At 32.7% G+C, this 25,680-nt stretch overlaps 1 protein-coding gene across 2 annotated transcripts in view; it reads left to right on the top strand.

The window, feature by feature from the left end:
• The first annotated feature begins 1,424 nt into the window (after nucleotides 1-1,424).
• Nucleotides 1,425-25,680, top strand: part of LOC105146704 (uncharacterized) — a 54,072-nt gene continuing 29,816 nt past the window's right edge. The window contains exon 1 of one of the 2 annotated variants that reach the window (XR_015547320.1): nucleotides 1,425-25,057. Coding sequence is in view for 1 of the 2 variants with exons in the window: in XM_011057128.2 (XP_011055430.2) it covers nucleotides 24,825-25,057 (233 nt within the window). In the remaining variant the exon portion in view is untranslated. The remainder of the gene's footprint in view (nucleotides 25,058-25,680) is intronic. The other variant, XM_011057128.2, reaches the window with a different exon arrangement.

Below are 25,680 nucleotides of genomic sequence, written 5' to 3'. Positions count from 1 at the left end.
ATTTTGATCAATGCGACGTTGTTTTCGCGAAGTTCGAGATAAAACTGACTGTTGATGGTTTAAGGATACTGAACTGTTTAAGGCAAAATGTTTTTATAGATCGATTTCGAGCATTGATCGTTGAATGTAGCAGGTAATGTAGCCTTCTACAAAATTATACTCTATACTTTGAAAAAAAAAACATGAATTTCAAACATTGTTTTAAAACTCTTAACTATCCGTTTAAAGAATAGATTTATATATAGTAAACCGAAGAAATACGCCTGGAATCTCGTGAGCGTATTTACTGTTGACAAAAATTTACGATTTCACACCCAGATTTTTGCTTGGAAGCGATAATCCTAACATATATTCGTGCGATCGTAAATGGATGAGACATCAAATACATAATTTATGAAGGAGAATGTCAGTATTTTTTCAGTGACACTACGCCATACAGCTGCAGCTCGCTTTCCCCTCCGACGAGAGAGGCAGCACTAATTATGGGAGAAAAAAAATGGTGGCCATAATTATCATAATTTAATTATTATATAATTTATAGTCGTTTTTAGAGACAACTACACATAATTGTTTTTATCATGCAAATTATAGTTGCTTCAACATTATGATCATCACAACTATGACATGCATTCATGTAACTATATTGCATGTTACTTTACGTGTAAACGGAATTTGCATATAATAAATTGTACTATAAAATATTGTGATAACAAATACATACACAGTTTGAAAATGATTGTTTCTTTAATTTTTCTGTAACATATCTCTTATTGTTATCATTGGAAATAATTAGCACTGTTCATTCTACGATTGCATTTATTATATAAAAATTCATTTTATTTACCATTCATATCTCAATATTTTACTACATTAATATTTGAAATTATAATTTATAGTACAATTTTTTCACGTTTGAAAGAATTTTATATAAAAAAAGGTTAATGTTATTAACATTATAGCAGTAATAATCATAAAAATAGAGCTCCCAACCATAATTAATGTACCATGCAATTTTACAGCTACAAATACTTTTCTTAAATAAAGTAGTCTTTTGTTAAATAAAGTAGAGCGAATAAAAGAAAAGAAATGCACTTGCGAATCAGCGGTTAAATTTTCACGACGCCCCATCGAATCATCGTCGTTTTCTCTGGCGAGACGAGGTGACGAGGTGACGGGAATCGCAAGAATCCGTTGGAAAGTACCGCAAGATCGACAATGGAGGGTCTCCATGTCCCAACTCCATGACTCACTTGAGTAATTCCGCTCGTTTATCAAAGCCGAGGAACGCGTGCGGCAGATGTTGCACCAAGACCGAATAACGAGATTTTCAGCAATTTATTTGCGAGAAAGATATCCGCGATCATCACCCTTCTCCATAGAACGCCATCTTCTTTCCCTTCCCCCAGTTGTCTCCCTAGAAATTTTTTAAACGCCTCATTAACGCGAAAGTAAATTAATAAAATATGCCGCAAATACGAGCAAAGTGCAAAATTTTTCAATTTATTAGGTCATTTAAAAAGTATCCGCGGTTTTTTCATTCAAAAATTGAATGAAAAAACCGCGGATACTTTTTAAATGACCCCATACATGATTTTGCTGAAATATCTAAAATTTCGATTATTGAAATATATATATCTGAAAATAATTTTGTAGAAAATTCAAGCGTAATGAGAAATGCTGTAAAAGGTTTTGACATTCTGGCAATCAGTTTGAGTCTTACATAATTATTACTTTGATAGTCTAACAAAATTATGTTCCTGTATTTGGCTAAATCTTCGAGATCCTTCAGCAAAATCGTTATATCCATGTAAATGCAAGAAGGATATCTAATATGCATCAGCTAAGAACAAGTAATCACATGTAATTACAGTTTTGTAACGATAATTGTACGTGTATAAACAAATGAACGTTGCGAAGCAATTATCACAGTTGGCAAATTATAGTTGTGTCATTATGAAACGCAACGTAAGTGAAGTTAACATTCACGAGAAAATCCAAGTACAAGATACATTGCGTAATCGCGTAATGCGTAAGGACAAAAACGTGTAGTGTAGGCGTGTAACAGTAATGAAGTGAAACGTGAAACTAATCGGCGTATCCTTAAAATAATCCACGATTATGCCGTTAAGAAACTCTTCCGATGCAGAACGCGCGATAAATCGCACCTCGTGTCATCCGATCGCAATTTATGACCGGCCGGAATTATCGGATTCTAATCGATCGTGAGTCGTGCGACCGAAGGTGCGATTCTTTCGCCAATGAATCGTTCGCGTCCGTTTTATCGAGAGAAGTAACAGTTTCGTTTCGTTCTTTTCATTTCCTTTTTCCTTTTTCTTCTCCTTTCCTCTTTGCTTCTCTCCCGTCGATAAATTACGTTATGCTTTTACGTTGATTTATAATTCACTAATTGTAAGAGAACCGTTACAAGTGATTATCGGCGCGTAATTTCTTACACGTCGTTTGCAAGGAACGTCGATTACAAGAAAAATGTTTAAATAAGCGAAAAAACATGACGTCGCAACGACCCACTTTACTGATATCAATCGATAAATCATTATACGCGTCGCGTTACATTTCACGGTGAATATATTCCGCTTGTATATCTCAAGAGTTGATCTCTTGATTTACGTATTTGATTGGAGTGTAAGAGGAGAGGATATTAAATAATTCCTCTAAGTTCCAATAGTTGTCAACTCACTTATCGCAACGTATAACATCGGTGAGTACCATAAATTGTTAAGAATTGTTCTTTTAGAATAACTCCAATACGCTGCATCTATCAAAAATTTAATTTGTTATTAAGTATTATTTACTATTAGTTGTTGGAATTAATTCGTAGCGTTTTTAATGAAAGAATGTTATTTATTTCACATGAGCATTAAAAAATACATTAATGAAAGTACTTCCCATCACTTGTAAAAGTGACGCTACGAATTAATTCCAACACCTAATACATTTAAAGTAAACAAACTGTATCAGTAAAAACTTTGTAATGTCTACTATTATGAAAAAAATATTGGAAATCAGAAATATTTATATTTCGTATTAAAAAATGAACTTTTGTAAATCCTACAAATAATGTATATAAATAAGTCGTAAAATGACAATAACTTATAAAATGCGTTTATAAAGTTTTATTAAAGGAATAAGAATGATAAATATGTATATGAAGAAATAAATAATAATTACAATCTTCCTACATGTATTACAAATGTTATGGCATGAGGTACATATTTCATGTAATGCGTTTATTGCATTTATTTCAGTGCACTGAATTCATTCTGCCCACTTTGTATACTTTAAATAATTAAATTCCGCCCGCTAAAAATGCTGTATATCCCAAATAGGTGGGATATACAAGACAACAAACTAAATAAAGAGCAAAGTATTTGTGTTTTGTACAACATGCTATTTTTCTACACTCATTTATCACGAAATAACCACTAAGTCTTTTACACGCCCTACAGTAATCATTTTATGTAGATAATTTATGATGGCGCTACTCAACACAGTGACAAATCGATTCAACTCACAATAATTTCATTAATATTAACACAGTAAAAACTGAAATCATAACACAATACTAATACAACATAAAGGCATGTAACAAAGTAGTTGCGGGAAAATTACCCCCACTCCTATTTTTTCTAACTTCTGCAACGTAAATCCCAGCGCAGCGTATTTGCCGGAGTTACCCTAAAGACAACTCGCATTAATTCAGAAGAGACATACATATTGTAGAAAGATTTACCTTTGTCGTGCAATTACGTAAATAAGGCTTATCAGCGATATCAAAGGGTACATCGATCGATGAATCGTGCAAATCGGACAATGCAATAATATTTTCCACAATAAACATGGAAAAATGCAAACAACTTCTTTGCTTCGATTGGAAATTGTATTTGACATTTTTATTCCATAATTTTATCAGCCTACGTTTCAAAAAATTGTGGTACTCCAACCAAGAACTAACAAATAGACAACACCATTGTCATTTCAAAAACTAGAAAACGTATTTATGAGAATTCACTTGTTATTCGTTGATAAATCCATATTCCATTATATTTGTTATCTGCATTGTATTCGGTCTGGATGAAAGCATATCATTTTATGCAATTCGGCAGAATCACGTAACACACAATTTGGCGATCCATGATGTATCTACCGTGTTACGGCGACAAGAACAAGGAAGGTCAATGTAATTATGAATCCCGAGAACAAATTGGGATTCTTTGTTGGCAATGCACGCGATTAATTATTACAGATACAAAAAATACTATTGTATTAGGTTAGAACAAAAGTTCGTAATATTACTTCATTCATATGTCCACATGTTTAAAAAACATTGCCAATTATACTATTCAATAGAGCAATGTTTCAATTTAAAAAACTTATTTTTTAAATTGCAATCGATGATTCTTAACGGAGTAATCAAAGATAAATATATTAAACAAGGACTCTATCTCCTTAAAAAAAAAAAAACAAATTAAATTTGAGAGAAGATTGCTGATGAAGATTCCAAAGAGAATCGAAACGTCGAGATTTTTCAAGATTTCAAATAAAGATGATATCAACACTTCGTGTAGATAAACAAATTTATTTGTAAAAATTGTATTGCGTACCTCCGTTCGCGCTGACTTTCATTAACCCAGATTTAGTTTGTTTTTGGAGTAATTAAAGAGGAGTTAAAGAGGAGTTGTTATTTGGAGTAATTAAAATCAAATTGCTCTTTTTATTTAATCTGTGATAACTCAATAACAAAAAATCTTTAGAAACATTTTTAAAAACCGATTTTGTAGGAAAAACTTTCATGTTAGAAAATCGAAAATTTTCGTAAATGTTTTTTAGACACGCGACAGACAAATAGTGATTATTCAAATGATTAATCTGTTACTAATTTTTTCGTCTTGAGGATTGACAGTAGTGACCAATAAGATTATCTGTATCTCGATTGCATTACAGTTGAAAAACGCAATCGATTTACAGTCGCGTCTATAATTTAATATAATTGTTCAAAAAAAAAAAAAAATAATTGATTATGTCCATCAGTACTCACAAAGTGAGAAGAAAATTTTCTATTTTATCCAGCCCATAGTTTTCTATAAATATATTATTAAACCCACAGAAATTCGAAAGACCTTTCGAAGATAGAGATTTTATGACTTTAAAATCTTTTTTTTTTTTTTTTAATTTAATTTCGTTCATTTTTAACAGTTATAGCTGCTTAAATTCAACTAGAACTATGAACTTTTGTTCGACCCAATACTTTCGCTTATCTGTAATGCCTATCTAACATGGATTCTTGTTAACACCACCGTTTTTTTTTTTTTTTTCAAAGATAGTCAGCAGTAAATGTAAACTTTTATTCAAAGTAGAGCAATTTCAGCGATTTTATTATTAACGAAAAAATTTCACATAATAATATAATTAGAAACTTTTAATTACATTTATTATTTTAAATATCGGTTAACAGTGATGTTTCTCATTTGTCAAATGTGTTATCATCGCGTTATCTGTTCGCAGGTGCAAATTATCGCGACAATGTTGCCAGACCGATTCGCAAAAATTCCATATCGCGTGTATCGCGTTGAATTTATGAATCATTCCTTTGCAGAAACAAAATCCGCGAATTTATGTCACGCGCAAATGTAATCCAGGAAAAGCAAATGAAGACACGCTATTTCTTTCAATTACCGAGATATATATTAATGCCGCAAAAATATTAGCTTATCTGACAGATACTTGATCTTTATACGTGGAACGCAGCTTACGGTAGTACTTTTGGAAAGAATACACTAAGAAACGTTTGGTGATATAACCATTTATTATGTTTATTCTATTGATATGTGAATAACAAAATCTTTCTTACTTTTTTAAAAATTGTGTTCTAATTAAAATTTGATTAGAATAACCAAAATTGTATTCAATCAAAATTTGGTATCAAATATTTCTCTTAGTGTAGCATCTCTCTAAAAAGCGACACGCCAGCTTAATACAACACAATCATCAAAGACTTCACAACTATCAAGGGAATCCTAAAGACGATTAGTGTAGTAAAAATAGGACTCACACACAGACGATTTACGTATCACTGACACTACATGTTACTACTTCAATATCTCACGCACACAGACACAAAAATTTTCGTATAACAATAACGTTTTAATTAGACATCTAAGTCCAATTCTAAGAGTTCCACGTTGTTTCCTCGCACAAACTACTAGTTTGTGGACTACTATTTCATAAGTACAGATTGCACAGCTTTTATAGGAAGCAAATGTTGTCACGACATGACTTTGGAGTCCCATATTGGACTAAAAAATGGTAAGTATTTCAATTCTGAAACTTTTTGCCATAGACTCGGCATAGACTCCATTTTTCGGAATTTACCATCAATCTTGTTTATAGAACAGTTGAACGTAAAGGATTATTTATATTGTCCATAATCTGTTGACTTTTTGCCGTAATAATTTGTAAGAATTGACTAATTATAGTCGAGTGAAAAGAATAATTGACTATGATTCGTAAATTCTTGTAGCTTACAGCATAAGTTAACATACTCAGAAAAAAGTTTTGCTGATATGTGACTAACCTCAACTTTTTTGTTGTCTTAAAATAATCGAATTTTTTGGTTACGACAACAAAAAGTTGAGGTTGATATATGAGATTGAACAAAACTTTTTTCTGAGTGTACTATAAATGATTCATAAATGGTTAGATTTATAAATAAAGTCTGCAACATATGATATATGTTTTTCTGGAGTGTGTTGGGATTCTCATCTGGATGCTCTCTGGGTGTCATGTCATCTTTGTTTTGTTCGGTAAACAACAAGGATGGAATGATGTTACTTTTTTATTTATCAAAAACTAATAATCCGATTGAAAAATTCATACGCTTAACTGAAGACAATTTTGTTGTAAACATTCTGTCCAAAATTCAAGTCATTCGGATAAAAATTGATATGTGAGTTACGAAAGTGTGGTTTCGAGAAAAACGTATTTAAAGTTTTACAACCGATTAGTTTCATCTGATCACGTGCTACTCCATCACATATTTGCTATAGTTCCATTATGAATTTTAACGATATTTCAATGATATTTTAGGCTCTTTATCTTCCATACATTAAAAAATCCTTTTCCACTATTAAAGTATAAACGATAATACGTAATGGTAAAGTCTGAACCGGTCGATTTTATGTCGAAAAAGAAAAAGTTGGAAAATTACAGCTGTTATCAGCAGTTACATCTTGTTATCAGCTTTTGGTGTCAATTTAACAATTTGCTTTATGTACAAGTTTTATACTTTGTACGCATAAAGCAATCTTATTTTGAATTAAGGATTACATAAACAAATAATGTTGTTAGTTTCCAGTCAAAATTTCGACTCAGATACCTAATATAAAGAATTAGTTCAAACATATGTGTGCGATATTATAATAATATGTAAATCAATGACATGTAAATCATATGTGTAAATCCTAGTGAATCGGATGATTTTAGGATATGCTTAAACAGCAAATATTCCATTTATCGATATCGCGTAGCGATAACTCGATTTGCCTCTCGTATATATGTACATACATTTTACATTGTATCAGCTAAGTTTTCCGCGACATTGATGATTTGACATTACGTTATATTGTACTTATCGCGCATTCAATTCGCCACGTTGCAGAAAGCGCTCCCTTAGATATAAACGTGCTTTTGTTAATAAACCACCGGTGCAAAAAGAAGAGACTTTACGTAAGAAAAACGCAGCTGGAAACTTAAGACTGCATCAACAGTAATGACGTGACACGGAAACATCTGCATTAAATTACACTGTACTGGAATGGCAAAGAATTTGTCTACAGAATCGTCAAAGAAATTGTCTGAAGATTGTCGCGACAACGACAAGCAATCGTATTGTCAATTTATAATTTTACAACAAGCCTTAAAATAAAACTTTCTAAATGCAAGTGGGAAGACAGAATATTGCCTGAAAATATGGAAATAAGAATACAATATGTACATACAGGATGTCCCGTCAAGATCGCAACAACGTTTATGGAAAGATTCCTGAGATCATTCTGAGACAAAAATCCTAATACCAAAATGTCGAAGAAAAATATTTTTTTAACATAATAAATATCAATAATTAGAAATATCAGTAATTGTATCTTCGCATATCACACAATTTTTATATCGATATTTATAAGAGGCAATAATTATAGTTTTCATTTTTTAGCATTTTGCGTCATGCCATACTCGAACGCGCAAATTATAGGCGGTATAATTCGCTAACTTTAAATGATTATAATTAAAAAATTATTATAGCCTCGACATTTTGGGATTGGAATTTTCGTCTCAAAATAATCTTAGAAATCTCCCCTTAAGCGTTATTCCGTCCTTTATAGGACACCCTGTATATGTATAACTACGAAATATATGAAATATATCTTCATTTTCTATTTTATATAAGATATATGCATAAAAGAGAATCACTCAACCGTTGGAAATGCAGACAGAAAGTAAGCAGGAAACAAGCAGTTAATGTACATGCCGCAGCTTTTCAGTGATCTTAGCTATTTGTATGCGAGGTGATTAATGATGACGTAGACATTGACACAGACAATTTTCAATGTCCGCTGCATCTAAATGCGGAAAGCGATCGTTGCTACTATAACGTCTGTTACTGAATATCTTTCGCTATTTTTATTTTCAAGCTACATAATGTTCCCCAGGTAGTCACGGGATAAAATCCACGATTCATGCGAGCCATTATGACGAACGTGAAAGCTGTTTTTACGCCGAGATAACGAAGGATAAAGCGAAGAGATCGTCCGACACAGCTTGATATAGCATCATCTAGTGAAATCGAACGTTCATGGGTTGCTTTTACAGAATATAGAAGCACGGAATTATCTGCTTTGAGAAACAAAAAAAAATAGCTACTCTTGTAATCGTAGACGCTATGCTTATCGTGTGACTAACATTACTATTAACACACAGTTGTCGCATTTGTTTTTCTTGGTGCCAGGAAGAAACTTGATAGTCATTCTCATGATGAATAATCTCTCATGATTCATAAAACTGACGCTGTTAGTCATTAGAATTATTTACGTGCTTGTAAATAATGTAGATTCCGCAGAATTATCTCGAAAAGTTTTCTCCGCCCGTTTTCTCCGCTTTCCTTCCGCACTTGATTCTCTCTGCAATAAAGTAAAGATGATTTCGTAGAGATGATTTCATTCGTAAATAGAAGCAGATATAAACTCTCGATAACACACTACGTACGTATTAACATTGCAGTTTGATAATTATGTCGTGTCATTAACCCTGCGATCATAATGAATAATTTTTCCTCGTTACGTAAAATATATTATATATATTTTATAGCATCCTCGTATAAAGCATCTCCACAAATTAAACATTCTATATAATATCGTAAACATTCTACATCTAACAAAAACTAGATTATAAATCTTTTTATTGAAAAATGAAATTTATTTTTATTAGAATTTTAATATTTTGTTTGTCCTCCTTTGATTTATTACTGCCTTTTCCAAGAAAACGCAATGAAAATAAATTGCTTTATATTATACTTTTACGACCAAGGCTGCAAATGCAATTCCGATCAAACTTGGTCCAAATTTTCTCGTGCTATCAAAAAATTCCGATTTTCTCGACAAAAAAAGTAAGATTAAATAAGGGAAGTTAGTAACTGAATTTAATTTTAACGATTTTTTTTTATTTGTCTAGATTTATAGCGATAATCTCTCGTCACAAATTCAATCTAATCTCATTTTTTTCAAGATACAGTAGATTATTAAAGGTATACTTCACATCAAAAGTACTTTTCTTCTTCTTCTTCTTTAACACAGGGACTTGAAAAGGCCTTCAAAAAGTGCCTTAGTACTATGCAGACATATACAGGAATTCTTTTCGTGCCAACTTTTCATGCCCATGCCGAATTGCAATGCCAGCATGCGTAACTGCTTTCGAAGAAAATCGATCGGAAAAGGGGAAGTCCCCTTTCCCGCCAATACTGTGATCATCATTCTCGGTCGTCAGTTACGTGACCTAAGTAAATCATGCGGAGGGAACGGCTGGAAACCCGCTTATCGCAATTACCATATACCGTATTGTCAAATATATTTATGTATCTATTAATCATTCGTCATTGGTACGAGCTTTCCAGACGACATTTCATTGCTCTTTTCGTTCACCGACTCGAAACGCGTTTCGCTCGATAACTGATCACGGTTTTTTTTCTCACGATTTTTTATCATGGAAGGGGAAGAAGAAGCAAGAAGAGAACATTTGTGACAATTTCTAATACAATTTCTCTTTCTCGACTTACCTGCCTTATTGCGACGAGGAATCTTTTAATACCAAAGTATAGCATACATTTGTATTTATATACATACTGAGAAAGTAGTCTGGTTGGATTAAATAGTAATTCTGATGGAAATTGGACGAATCAGAATTTTCTGGTTAAATCTACTAGAATTCTGGTTGAGATAACTAGAATTCTGATTGATATAATATTCTGGTAAAAATAAGAATTCTAATAGATTTTATCAGTAATATTGTAACCAACCAGAGAATTCCGGTTATCTCAATTAAAATTCTAATAAATTTGACCAGAAAATTCTGATTCGTTCATTTTCAACCAGAAATTTTTTTCAGTGTACATATACTTCAGTGTATATAATTCTCGAAATGGAAATAATAAGCACGCACGCATGTGAATATAAATGTATAAAAAAGTGCAATAAAGATATTATTATTACTATTAATTTTTTAATCATGCTCTCTTCTAGGCAAAATCCTTGGACTTTACAAGGTTTACTCTTCTCAGAAAGATGCGGCTGATGCGTACCGTTCATATGGAGATTAAAATGAGTATTCAGATCGCTACATTCCAAAGAGCGTTACAATATAAAATATAAGCCTTACTGCCTAGTTCCTCGGAATGAGCTGCCTCTTAATGCTTCTTGGAAGCCATTACTTTACTCTTTAGTAAAATAAGTATAATTTGTAAACACGAAGCTAAAGAGGGGAAATTTTAAAATGTCTTTTCTTCGTTAAAATAATCGCTATGAATACACACTGTATCGTCCAGGATTTAACGACTGTTTGTTTGTAAAATGTTTACAAGCTCCTTTATATTTCTAGTAAATATAATGTAAATATAATATATAGTGAGTCCACTTATTGCAGATTGTTTAGCGCAGCGTAAAAATATTTCGTAGGAATATTTCACATCTTCTGAATAAATGATTAATATACACGAGAGAAAGAACTTTTTCCACGAGCCGGACTAGAATGCAACTATATGTAAGTCCGAATCTATTACATTTCGATTTTTCCATCGACAGCCTAGGGATTTATGAAATAAATCTCTCGTCTATAGAAATGGCAGCTCTATAGGGTCATTGTGATGAAAGATGCATCGGCACGTTCGTCGTCCGCGACGGAAGTCACGACAACGCCGAGATCACGTAGAGGCAAGTGTGTAACGGCCATTAAGGAATTTCCGCTGCGAGAACGCGATAGGTGAGTCAGGATTTCGCGGAGAAAAAGAAAAAAGAAAGATCGCGCCACCTTCGCGCCATGTGGCAGCAATAATAACGTCGCGTTCGCGACGTTCCTCGAAAGTTCCATCGAAGGAAACACTTCATCCGGTAATTGTGCCTCATTCGTCGATGGCATCTTGCGAAAGCCAACGCGGTTGGTATCGATGGCGCATCCACGGGCGATTCATCTCGCAGTGATTTAACAATTCGAAGAAGCCGTTAAAAATAGCGACGGGCGTAGACGACCTCATTGACGAGCCATAGAAAAACCGACGTACGTAAATAGCGACAACGATGTAGCGTCATTTCAATTATTACTTCTTGGACTTGATAATCCAATATTTGTGAACACAATTCCATTCTACGAAAAAAAAAGACCACAAGTTCGCTGGAGATCAAGAGTTTCTACAACTGCGATGACGAGGCTCGCCAATGTCGAGAGTACGACAGAAATTCTTACGGTCAGAGTTTTGATTTGCTAAAATTCGCGCTTTGATTGGAAAGTAATGCCGAGCACTTTCGAAAATTTCAAGCGACGTATCGAGAGATAACCGTGTTTCCCTTGTTCCTTCTCCTCACGCGCACAAACGCGAAATTGGCAGGAAATCAACCCAACCGGCGCGGCGTGACTTCGCCTTCTTATTTTTAGGTCACCGCAATGCGGGTCGGTAGGATGTGGCGAGTGCACGCTCGCCACATCGAACGAAAGATCGAGAAATACTAGGGAAGTTGTAATTTCTAGGTTGCTCGACACGTAAAATCGATTCAGTCCGTCCATTGTCCGTAATAGACTAGCAGATGCGATAATCAAAGGAAATTGTTCAGAATGCGTGAGGATGTTATTGAATCGATACTTTTACGTTTGAACTTCGCGCAATTCTGTTTCAAACTATATCGATTCGGCACGTAAACTATAGAAGAAAAATTTAGCGCCTATTTGGCAAAGCTATAATTTAGGTGCGATATTTTTTTTTTAACAGCAACCAAATATTTTGTTCAAATAATGTAAAATTTAATTGCTTTTGCAATTTCTCTCTCTGCTTTGTGAATAACAAAATATTCATTTATATCAAGTACAATTTAGTTTGCGTAAAATTATAGTTTTGTTCGGTACATTTTAGCAAAAATTTTTATTCAATATATTTTAACAAACTTTTTGTTGTTACTACAAAATTTTGGTTCATGGAATGACATATTTTTCCTAGTACATACAATAATGATTATTGGTTATCGCATTCTTTCCAATTTTCGGCCGGAAACTCCGGTTTTTGGACAAAAACTTTGGCTCTTTGACAGATAGAAATCTCTGACTGTCACTCTGAATTTTGTTGATCTTTTATTTACAAGGAAACAAGTATAATGAAAAAAAAATTTGCTGATTTTTAATAAATATTTGTTTCAATAGTACTAACGAAATACGTACTGGCAGTAAATAAGTATTTACTTAAAATAAAAAAGTTATACTTTAAATAAATATGTGTTTTTATTTAGTAAATATTTCGTTAGTGCTGTTGAAACAAATATTTATTAAAATTTAGTAAATTTTTTTTCCGTGTAGCATAAAAATGACAACGGTAAAAATTCTCAGACCTATAGGATTAATTTAACAGAGCTTAGAATAATAAATTAGAATAGAATAGAATAGAATAATAAATTAGAATAGAAAACGAAATTAAATTGAAAACGAAACAGTTAATCTCCAAGAGAGTTCATTTACAAGAAGTAATTTCGATTATTAAATTAAAGAATTAATAATTTCATATTCTGTTTCGAAATGTTAAAATCTTCACGCATCTCTCTCTTTCTCCCGAGTTAATTGAAGATGATTCGACGATAATGACACACCGTGAGAGCTCATAAATTTTAACAATCGCCGCACGCATCAAAACGTCGATAGTTTAAGCGTCAATTGCCGCTTAAGCGCAGTTGCAATGCGACAGTTAAATGCAATTGCTACAACTGTTAAGTGCTATTTGAAGCGGACGATTAACGCGTAATTTATCTCAAGCGTGTGCCTGTAGTTATAATACGAAACGTTGTGTTGTATATGAACAACTTATTTAACGAATAGTTAAATATTTCGATGATATTTATTTTCATTTGCAATTTAATCAAGAAACAATCGCAAGAATGGTAAAGCAGGCGAATATATTAATATACGAATTACCACAACTTGACATTAATTAATTATTAATGAATGATTCAGGCCCGATTGCATCAATGTTACTTGGATTTTCAGCGAGGCTTCAAACTTCCCCTGTCTCTCTCTCCCCCTCTCTCGGCTTTAAAGAGAGAAAGTTTGAGAATTTTGAACCCTGCCGCATTTAAAATCAAAGTAACGCTGGTGCAGACCGGTCTCAGAATGTATTGTATTAATCAGATTTCCGCAAATACCGTAAATCCGACCGTCCGATCTGATAAACATGCAGCTGTAAGAAGCGTAATTTCCGGTGGCCATTTCCCGCCACAACAGCGACGGCTGTAAACGCATCTGTCCGTTCGTCGGAGGGAACAAAATACAAAGAAATTTTCGCAAGTCATAGATAAGATCGTATTAATTTTTCATGAACCTAATACAAATGCGATGTCATTAAATGATATCGAACACGCCATTCGAAGCGATATCGAGAGATCGACGATGTTAAGAATACATATGATCAGAGTCTTAATAATATTTTAAATAAGAAGAATCCTATATTTTCGATCGAAGCGGATCTTGGTGCTTAAATACATATTTCTTGTGTGAATTCAAACAAAAAATATGTATTTAAGCATTAAGATCCGCTTGGAGGTTAGGGTTCTTCTTATTTGAAATTTGATTTATATATATATATTTATATCGATCTAGCAGTTGTTTCATATTGTTTATCTTACGTCCCTTTGAAAGACAAACAGACATCCTTTTCTATTATATTTCTGGTTATATTGTGAAGATTGTTGCCAAGGCCTCGGTAGTCTAAAGCTAATATTTATGTACGACGAACATTTTACAATAAAAGATCTGATTACAGAAAGAATACTCTCTATCCCTTAGCTAATCAACAGGCTTGGAAAAGCTTTGTCGAACGACACATGGAAATTAGACTGTGAGGACACTCGCCCGGAAAACGGAAGCTTCGGATTCGATTTCCAGTCGACGTAGTATTTTTCAAAATAAATTATTCGCAGTTTTTAAATTTCATCAACATCAAAAATGCGTCGATAATGACGATCTGCCATTAGGTATAGATAAATGAAAAAGTAAAATCTTGCGACGGATGAATGCAGGTTTTTATTACATTTACTGGTGCTTAATGAAAAAAAAAACGAGAATAGAATGTTAAAAATATGATGTATGTATAAAAATAATCAATTGGTATCTTTTTTATCTCTCAGATGTGCAATTTGATACAATATGGAATTTTTACGTTATTACATAAATTGTTTCAGGCGAATAATATGAATATAATATTGAAATATTAGACATTCGTAATTTTTTCTAAACTATCAAACTCTCTATAGAAATATCTTTTTTCTTAAACTTTCAGAAAAAAGAGCATGCATTGCCAGTAATTGTATTTTGAGAACGGTACGAGAAGAAAGAAACTAAAAAAGAACCGACGCCTAAAAATATACACTTCTCTCTGCTTGTCCTTCTCTGACCCTTTCCTTGTCTATATTCTTTCTCTTTATAGTGAAATCTTTGCAAAACTCGACGAAGATCGCTCAAAGGAATTGCAAAAGTCAAGTTCAGACAGTAATTTTGAAATTTATCTGAAAAAATGATATACGGGGTGTCTAGAAAACTATTGCGAAACTTCTCTCGACAGACTTGCTTTGTTAAAGATTCATAGCATAGCATATATTATTCCTTATTCTTGAAACTCTTATTGCGAGATTTCCTTAACTTCTCGATACTAAACGTGATAGATTTTTGCAATTAAAATTATCATTAAGCAAAAATCGATTGCAAACATTTTGCACAAAGAGAGCGACAAACAGCAAGAGAGAAAAAAGGAGAAAGAGACTCCACGTCGTTCATTTATTTCCGTATAATTTGTTTCAATCACGTGAAACAAGAATGTAAAATTAAATAAATTACATTGCGAAATTTACAAGATTTATGTGATACAAGTATACGTACGTACACGAAAGAAACGGTTTGCTAAAATATAAAAAATCAAATTTAACTATAGATACAGATCTGAAAATAATTTTGTTGAACTATCATAAATAATTATAAGTAAAAGTAAAAAGGGCTATGAGCCTAAAACATAAATTGACAAACTGTATGAGTAGTTAAAAAAGTTTTTTTGAAATAAAACTATGTCATAAATTAAAAACGTAAAATATAATTTGACAATCAGAAGGTGAACAAACGTTTCGATCCTAGTTGGATCATTTTCAATGTGACAAATAAATTAGTGTGACAAAGTAAATTAACAACGGTAATTAACAATAGAGTTATAACGTAGATAAAAAACATAAGAGATCAAGTAAAATTCGCATTCGGACGCAAATTAACTATAAAACTCGCTCCAAATTGAGAGGAAATCAAATAAACGATTATAGTTGACAAAAATGTGCTCCTCCGAACCGTATGTGTGTATAAGGACGCACATGTTTCTGTTAGCAAGTATAAATTGTAATAATAAATTAACGGTAGAAGTAAATAAAAATAAAAATAATAAGAACAATAAGAAAAGTACGAATCGAGTCGCAAACAGTAAAAGGAAAGTACAAATAAGTCGTAAATAATAAGTCAAATTTAAAGAAAGAGGCAAAAATTATCTTTGATATTATAAGATAAGCACATAAGAAAAAAGAGTAAATCGCCAACATGCATTGCATATGTATGATAAGTTTAGAACAAATAAATTCACAATAAATACCTTATGTATGTGTCGAAATGATGTATTATAGATTAGGCAATGCGAATGGAATCGAAATTGATCGTCTCTCTAAGAAGCTAAGATATAAAGTACGACATATAAAGACAAGAAGGTTGAAATGGAAAACTAGAAAGGGAAGGGGGAAAAAATAATAATAAGAAGGAAAGAATAAAGTGGAAGGGAGAGAAAGTAGGGAGAGAAGAGAAGGATGGGGAAGGGAAAGCAATCAAGAGGGAGAAAGAGACTGGATGATCTGTGAATAAGTATCGGGTAAAGATTCGGTATCGTTTTGTCTATTAAGGCCTTGTTTCTGTCTTTTAATATGAATCATTTCAGATACCAATCTCTTATTGTAAGAAGATTCGCAGTCCAAAATTCTCACATCGTTCCATTTGAAATTATGATCAAAATTGATTCGATGATCAGTTATGACAGTAGGAGAACCTGTATTCTTTTTGATGTCAGAGATATGTTCGTGTAGTCTCGTGTTCAATTTTCTCTTTGTCTGACCAACATAACTCGCCTCACAATCATCACATGAGATCTTGTAGACAACATTCTGACTGGATAGGAAGCTAAGTTCGTCTTTTCCTCTCTTTATGAAGCTTTTTAACGTGTTGGGAATAGAAAAGGCCAATTTACAATGAAACATACTAGAGATTGGAAGGAAACTTTCGGAAATGGATTTAACATAAGGAATCGTAAAATATTTGTCTTTATTGCGTGAATAGTGTGTAGTATCTTTGTTATATTTATGAAACTTTAATCTGCGTTCTATTGTAGAGAAAATAAAGGGAAGAGGATAACAGTTATTTAAGAAAATATGAATAGCATCTATCAAATTTTTTTGTTGGAATCGTGGATGTGATAATAAGATGATTTTGTCAATAAAACTGATGATGGTGCCTTTTTTATGGCACAGAGGATGATTTGAGTGGAAATTAAGGAACCTTCCAGAAAATGTCTTTTTATGGTAAATGTCAAATATAATTTTTTGGTTATCTATAATCAGTATTGTATCGAGAAAACTTAATCTTTGTCTTATAATATCAAAGATAATTTTTGCCTCTTTCTTTAAATTTGACTTATTATTTACGACTTATTTGTACTTTCCTTTTACTGTTTGCGACTCGATTCGTACTTTTCTTATTGTTCTTATTATTTTTATTTTTATTTACTTCTACCGTTAATTTATTATTACAATTTATACTTGCTAACAGAAACATGTGCGTCCTTATACACACATACGGTTCGGAGGAGCACATTTTTGTCAATCGTTTATTTGATTTCCTCTCAATTTGGAGCGAGTTTTATAGTTAATTTGCGTCCGAATGCGAATTTTACTTGATCTCTTATGTTTTTTATCTACGTTATAACTCTATTGTTAATTACCGTTGTTAATTTACTTTGTCACACTAATTTATTTGTCACATTGAAAATGATCCAACTAGGATCGAAACGTTTGTTCACCTTCTGATTGTCAAATTATATTTTACGTTTTTAATTTATGACATAGTTTTATTTCAAAAAAACTTTTTTAACTACTCATACAGTTTGTCAATTTATGTTTTAAGCTCGTAGCCCTTTTTACTTTTACTTATTTTGATTTATTGAGCCTTATTATTTTATAAATAAATAATTATGTAGTTCAAGTTGATTGCTAGAATGTCAATACTTTTTGTAACATTGCTGGAATGTCCTGTTATTTTCATGCTCCAACAGAGTCATTTTCAGCTCTTTATCTACCTAAATTTTATAATTATTTCCGCAAAATCATTCTTTCCGTATACATTTTGCAGTTTCAAATATATAAACTTTTAAAAATCATATAAGATTAGATAGATTTACACTTATTGTTCATATAGCTTTACATTCTTCTTTTTGCAATGCAACTCTCCGCGATATCGCATGTTTGTGCTTCATTAGCGGCCGATTTCCATCTCGCGCACAGAGTGTTTGTGGATGAGAATATGTATTCAACGCAATCGCGTTGTGTACAAAACGATCGTTAAGAAAAGTCTTTAAAAAAAAAAGGCCAGACTTTATAGACGGAAATCTGGCCGCGAATGTGTCGAGGAAAAATTCCGCGTGAATAAAAGCGAGCCTACTGCAATCTCTAACTTTTAGCCCGACGGCAACTTAACGTTCAAATTAACGTCATGTTAAACTTGATATTATAATTAAAAACGCCACAAAGCCGATGCGCTAATTAATCCTCTCGGTAACTTCTGTAGCTCTGTAATAAAGTTTTTATATCACATTAACAACATAATGTATAAAAAAAATTCAAGTTTTTCAATCTCATCTTTGAATTATTAAATTGAATTTTAAATCGTTTGTATATTATAAATTATTGTCAGGACCAATAGAAGCAGCACTGATTATTCTATTCTCGTGTAATTCCTCTTTGCATTTTAAGATATCCTCGATTTTTACATTTCGAATTTATCCATGAAAATGTGAGGAGATACGTGTGGTATTGGAAATACCGGAGAGAAATCGAGTCTTAATCAACGCATCAGCATTCGAGTGCCGATCGCACGATCTCCTGCATTCTCGACGAGTTACGCTTGGTGGAAAAATAAGTTTAAAGATGTTCACTTGCAGACTAGCGAGCATGTAAGCGCAAATCCAGTAGCTCTTCGGCGCGAAAATAGAACAACGCCCATCAGCATAGCGTTCGAGAAGAAACAATGTTTCTTCGAAAACAGCCATTTCCAAGGAGATGATAACGAGATCACAAGACTAGACGTATCATGTCGCGATTTCAATCAGAAGATCACAAGAAACCATATACGCGTTAAGAAAAAAAATTTAGTGTCTTTAACAAAGACATTTTTTAATAGCAATCAAATATTTTATATAACAAAAATATATGTTTATATGTACATATAACGACAAAATTAGTTGCTTTTGCAAAATAATTTCTCTGCGGCTTTGTAAATAATAAAAATATTTGTTTATATCAATTAAATAGCTTAGTTGGCATAAAATTACAATTTTGTTTGGCACATTTCAACAAAACATTTTTGTTGTTATAGCATAAAATGCTGTTTGTTCATGGACATACATTAGAAAAAAATTAGAGTTAGAGAGAATGATTTAATATCAACAAGCGAACTTGAGAAGAAACTGAGTGAGGCGAGTGTGCTTTACTGGATAAAAATTGTAAATAAAACACATAATTTTGACGAGCGTATCTTATTAAACAAAAGTTACAATGAAATTCGAAAATGGGATTCGAAAAGTTATTTTGTAAATGTAACTAGTCACAATTCTTTTGTCTCAAAAAGTAATCAGTTACCAATTTTGAAAAATATCACGTTACAGTTATCTAAAAAATAACTAGTCGTTACTTTTCAATTATTTTTCTGTTAATTTTTTCTAGTTTTTTTTGCATTTCTATTTTTAATATAAGAATCTCATACATTTCTAACACTAAATTATTCTGCTTATTTACTAAACATTCAATTATGCGTCAAATTACTTATAAGAAATTAACATACACTTGAAGTCAAAATTAAATCAATCAATGGACATGTTTATATATCTACTAAAAAGATCCTAATTTCATTCTTAATACAAAAAATATTTGCAGATGATTATTAGAGATAAAAATGTATTCCAATTAATTACAAGGAATAATCACTAATTATTCACTAAGCACTTCATTTTGATCAATCCAGTTGATAAATAAATTTAACATGAAGCTGTAAAAGTAACTATTAAATTAATTATTAGTCATACACACACACATAAAAAAATGTAATTAACAAGTTAAGTTACAGTTATAGATGGAAATTAAGTTACTGAAAAAAAGTAACTGTAACTGTAACTTTATTACAAGTAACGAGTTATTTCCCTGCAATGAAAGACATAACTTTGTGAGCATGTCTAATTTGGCGTGGAAATTAGCTGTTTCGAACATAATCATTTTGATGATTCAACAGAATTATTTTCAGAATTATTTTTATAACTAAAGATTTATAGCTAAATTTTTAGACCCTTCAACAAAATCATATTTTCCGTATTAGTTCCTTAAGTTGGGGCAATTAGACCACATGGAAGTATACATACTTTTTTAGTGTCTGTTCAAATTAAAACTAACTTTGTTATATAAAGTACACCTTACGCTACAAAAACGTCTCGCATAAAACACTATACTTTTATCCATATATACCTATACATATAAAAAAATAAGAATAAAAAAGCCATTTTTTCGGATAAACTAATTTTCTACGAGAACTTCAAGACAGTCTTCGACAGTTCGAACCTACCTCAAGGTTTCACGAAACACCACACGGAACAGAACCGGACGACACGCGCGCGTACAGAAACTTAAAGATAACTCCCGAAACTAATCGAAAGGATTCATTGACGAGAACAACCGCAATCTACGAGCACATTGCACAGAGGGAACCCGGCAACAAACTCACGATATGAAAATTCTAATCCGGCACGCGCACGGACGCGACGCAGTGACGTTACCGACGAGTTAGCGTGAACTTACGCGACAAGCGAGAACGGAGGGGCTTTCCCCTCTTTCTCGCTCTTGTCTGCCCTTGAAACTTTTGGTCTACGTGCCTGACCCCCGTTTACCCGACACCGAACGGAGAGAACTGCCCTTGATGGCCCGACAGGGAAGGCCCGGACGAAGCGACGTCGACGGTAGCGTAGAAGGAAAGCGATGGAGGAGTTGCGGAGGAGGCTTCGAACGAGAGATCCACGAATGGTGCTGGGTGGTGGGGTGTTCTCTAAACGAACCGTGCAGCGTTCGTTCTCCTCTCCAGGAAAGGAAGGAGGGGAACGACGGTGGAGGACACGGTCGCGGCGCCAGTGAACTAAACGGACGGACGGACGGATGGATGGATGAACGCACGCCCATGGCTGATTGTTCTCCGATCTCATGAATTTCAAGGACGTCTACGCCAAACCGGCTAGGGAGGGATGGCAACGACGAGGGTGGGGAAAGTAGGCGGGGGCGGGGAATCGAGGTTTAGAAATCCTCTTTCTTTCATCCCATCTATTGTCCGTGTCTTCCCGTCCGTGTCTTTTTCTACATATACCTCACACTTTCGGCAATACTTGAAAAGTAACTTTAATCGTTTGTTATAATTTTCGAGATGTTTTTATACGGTACGGTTAAATAACGTAGGAATATCGTATCACTCGTACCTGGGCCACCAACTTTAAGATTCGCCTCGTTAAGAAATGGTAACGTATCCTTCACAGATTGAAATTTGGAACAGAAATCTGAAAAGAGGAAGGACACGACACAAAAGAGCTCATTATTCAAAACGTATTTCACTGAGTTTACTTGAATAATCGTTTAATAGATCAAATCACGAAACAGAATAGCTAAAGGATTCACTCGTTCGCGCATTAAGCCGGTTTCAAGCTTGAAATCAACGCTTCATATTGGCTGTCGCAACAAACTTGCGCTCAGCTTGCAACTAATGTAGAACCAGCTTTAAGCATTGCTAGCTTCCGTCAAGACAATGAGCTGTCGCTAACTGTCTGAAGCGAGCGATGGAATTCGATTATATCCAGAACTCCTTCCTTAGACAAGGGAACAACGAGGGAGAGCATGCCTACTAAATGCGCGATTTCGCTCCCCCTTCGGACCTTTGACATTCTCTGTTACAAGATGATACGTTATAAAGAAAGAGAGAAGACCTTTCAAAATATTCAATACAACATGGAATAAAAACTGGCCGTTCGCCAGACACGAACGTAGCTCCAGAAAGGTAACTGTGTATGACACAACTTTGACGAAAGCACAACCCAAGTTATTATAATTAGAAAAAGAGAATCTACAGAAATCTGATGCTTTTATAAACTTACGTTAGATGTCATAAAAATTTTTTCCTTCCTCGTATTATTTTAATAATGTCGATTATCTTCGTGTCAGATTATTATCGTTAAATAACGCTTCTACGCCACCGTTTTCATTCGTATGATGGTACTTTGTTCGTATGATGGTACTATACACACATAAACACACATATAGTGTGTATATGCATTATAATGGAAGGAAAGAAGACAAATTTTCGTCTTACTTTCACTCAATCGCGCTCACATGAATATTCGGCCACAACCAGAAAAAAAAATATAAAGTGGCAACTATGAAAATGATAATTATATGAGTTTTGCATGTAAAATTAATGTACATCTTAGTGATCAACTCAAATCAGTCCCAAATTAGGAGGGACAGTCCCAAATTTTATTTATTTTTCTTCGTCCCATTTTACATCCCAAACTTTGTCTCGAATTGAGGATACGATTATAATGTAAATTATTCCCCTTTTAAAAATATTAAATACGAAATAATAAGTAAACAATAAAACGCTTGTTACATTGCATAGCAATACATAAACAAATTTAAAAGAAACGACCGAAAAAAAACGAGTAAAAAACAAAGATGTAAAAAAAAATACTTAAATAATTACACATTTCGAATTTACATAAGCAATTCGACTTCACAGAGTCTTTTTCAAAATCTACATAGAAGCTAATCTAACTTATTATTATTATTATTATTCAACAGAGAATAAAATGTTACAAATATGCATGCAAAAGTCGTCTGAGCTACAACAAGAGACTAAATCAGTTTAAACAAATTTTCCATAATAAAATATATAAAGCATTATCCAGTCTAAAATTTTGGTCTCTTATCGTTAACATCCTCCAAGGATGAATGATAATAAGTAAAAGTAATAAGAATGAGATATATTTTCAACTATATATGTGAAGAATTTTATGATTTTTTTAATTTTAACAAAAGATATTATTCATAAAATATATTCAGAAAAGTATAATTTTAAAAAATAAAATGTGATGTCGTAACTTGACGTAATTTTGGTTGTGCGATGTTATACATTAAATGTTATTAATTATTTACAAATATAATAACATATTACTGTTTTTTCTTTAACAATTATTTAAAAATGTTTATCTATTAAAATTTAATTACAATTATTATTGAATTTTTTTAAATGCTCCTCTTTGCCTTTTTAAGGAGTCCGTCATCTTAATGTAATTTAATTGAACATAATTGAATAAAAACTAATGTTTAGCAAAATATATATTATATATATATATATATATATAATTTCACAAAAATATTTTTTTAATTCGGAGATTAGACTATGAAGATTATTCTTATGCATTTTGACGTTCTGAATCCGTCCAGATTGTTCTATCACATTATAATTTTTTTATCGACGAAAAATAATTCGATTTTCTAATATTTTTAATCTATCTTGCATACCATCTTTGAATTTACTTTTTCTTTTTTACTCAGTTTGTATATTAAACACCAGGCCATAAATGACTCTATAAAAGTAACGGAAAATGGATCTATTTTCCATCGATAAAAAAAATTGTGACGTGTTTGGACATCATTTGATTTTAGAATTTTATATATCAAAATATATAAGAATATCATGTTCCTATTTCCGAATCAAGCATTAAATGTTCTTTGTGTTATTAAGGGAACCCTAAAGTCATCTGTATTATCAACTAAACCATATAATTTTTGTGTAATAATTTTTTTCCTCTTTTACTGATTCAAAAATCCTTTTCCGGGATTAAAATATACGCATTAATATGTGTCTGTGAAGTGGAATTTATGTCGAGAATGTCAAAAAATTTCAAAATTGAAATCTTCTTTACCATTTTTTAGTTCAATATAGTTATAATTACAAAATAGTAATCTACAGACTAGTAATTCGCGAAGAAACAACGTGGAGTTCTTAGAATTGTAGTTAGACGTTTAATTAAAACGTTATTGTTATACAAAAATTTATGTGTGTGGCAAGTGTGAATGAGATATTGATGTAATGATATACAATGTGTCAATGATACGTAAATCATCTGTGCAAGTGCTATTTACAATGTCTAATCGTCTTTAGGTTCTCCTTAATTCTAGAATTAATAATAATATAATTATTAATTCTATAAATAAAACTGCAATGGTTATTACTTTTATAATATTTCTTTGAGTGCAGGAATCTCGAAAAATCTCATGAATCCTTCCACATTCAATCAGGTAAAAACTTGCATATAATTTATAAATACCTTCAGTATACATAGCGTCACAGATGCCTTACACAAAGTTGCACGAGTATTAGAGAAGGGATGAGAAGAAAGCATGAGAAAGAATGAGAAGGCATGAAAAGACATTTGTGTTGAGACAAGGCGTGTGTCCTTTTTTTTATCTATTTTTTATCTATTTTATCTCTATACCTCTACGTGGACATGTCATAAACAAAAAAAAGTTGAAACTACAAATTTCAATTTTCTAAGTTATCAAAGAACCACTAAAAGCGCTGAAGGCACTGAACGTGGAACCTTCGGTTTTATCTCTATCTCTATACATACACTACTCGGCATGCGTTTCTCAGTGTGCGCACGCGCGATGACGTACTGGCGGAGGAATTCCGTGCAGCATAGCGTGATGCTCCCCGAAGCGCAACCGCGGCGACCGCAGCGACATGCATCGCGAAACGGTTCGCGAGAGAAGCAAGCAAGTAGCACGACGACATTCCAATTAGAGAAGCTCGTTTCCCGTTCGAATCTCAATCGCACGTGCGCCGGCTCCGCTCAGTTTCTGCGATCACGCAGGTATATGCAAGCTTTCTTTCTCTTCGCTAATATTCATAAGTTAATAATAGGAAATAAAAGAAATAACAGACAACTAATAAAAAGATAATGAAATTTCGCTAGGTTAAGAATAGATTAATTAACAATGGCGAATTATATTTCCTCCTATATGTCCTTCTTATTGTTAGTTCGTTAGAGCAATATTTATCTGATATTTTCTAGTATCAGATTTATAAGACGAAAGCGCCATATTGACGCTATTCTATTTTTCATATTTTTTTCTGTAATCTCTACGTGTTGTTCTTATCAAGAAGCTATGCATTATCTCTGTGGCTAGATCCATTGTTAGAATGCTAAAGTTTCATGAATATTACAGTTCACTTTTTCAGCTAAAGAAACAGCCTGATACTAAGCTGCTTTTTTGATATGATTTCCTTTATATACGCTATTCAGAACTTAAACATATACAATAAGATTGGAAATAAGACCGTTTATGTTAAATAATATTACTTTAAAATACGAAACGCTACTACGGTCTGAGTGTTGAGATGTTGAACTAATATATATATTCATATAAATGAAATTAATTTCAGAAATGATAATTACGTGCCGATATGATTGTCGAACTTTCAATTATTTAAACA

Source organism: Acromyrmex echinatior, chromosome 14 (genome assembly GCF_024713525.1).
Source record: "Acromyrmex echinatior isolate Ae372 chromosome 14, ASM2471352v2, whole genome shotgun sequence".
NCBI classification, from domain to species: Eukaryota; Metazoa; Arthropoda; class Insecta; order Hymenoptera; family Formicidae; genus Acromyrmex; species Acromyrmex echinatior.
Note: the sequence above shows the minus strand (reverse complement) of the source record. Positions and strands in the feature narration are given on the sequence as shown.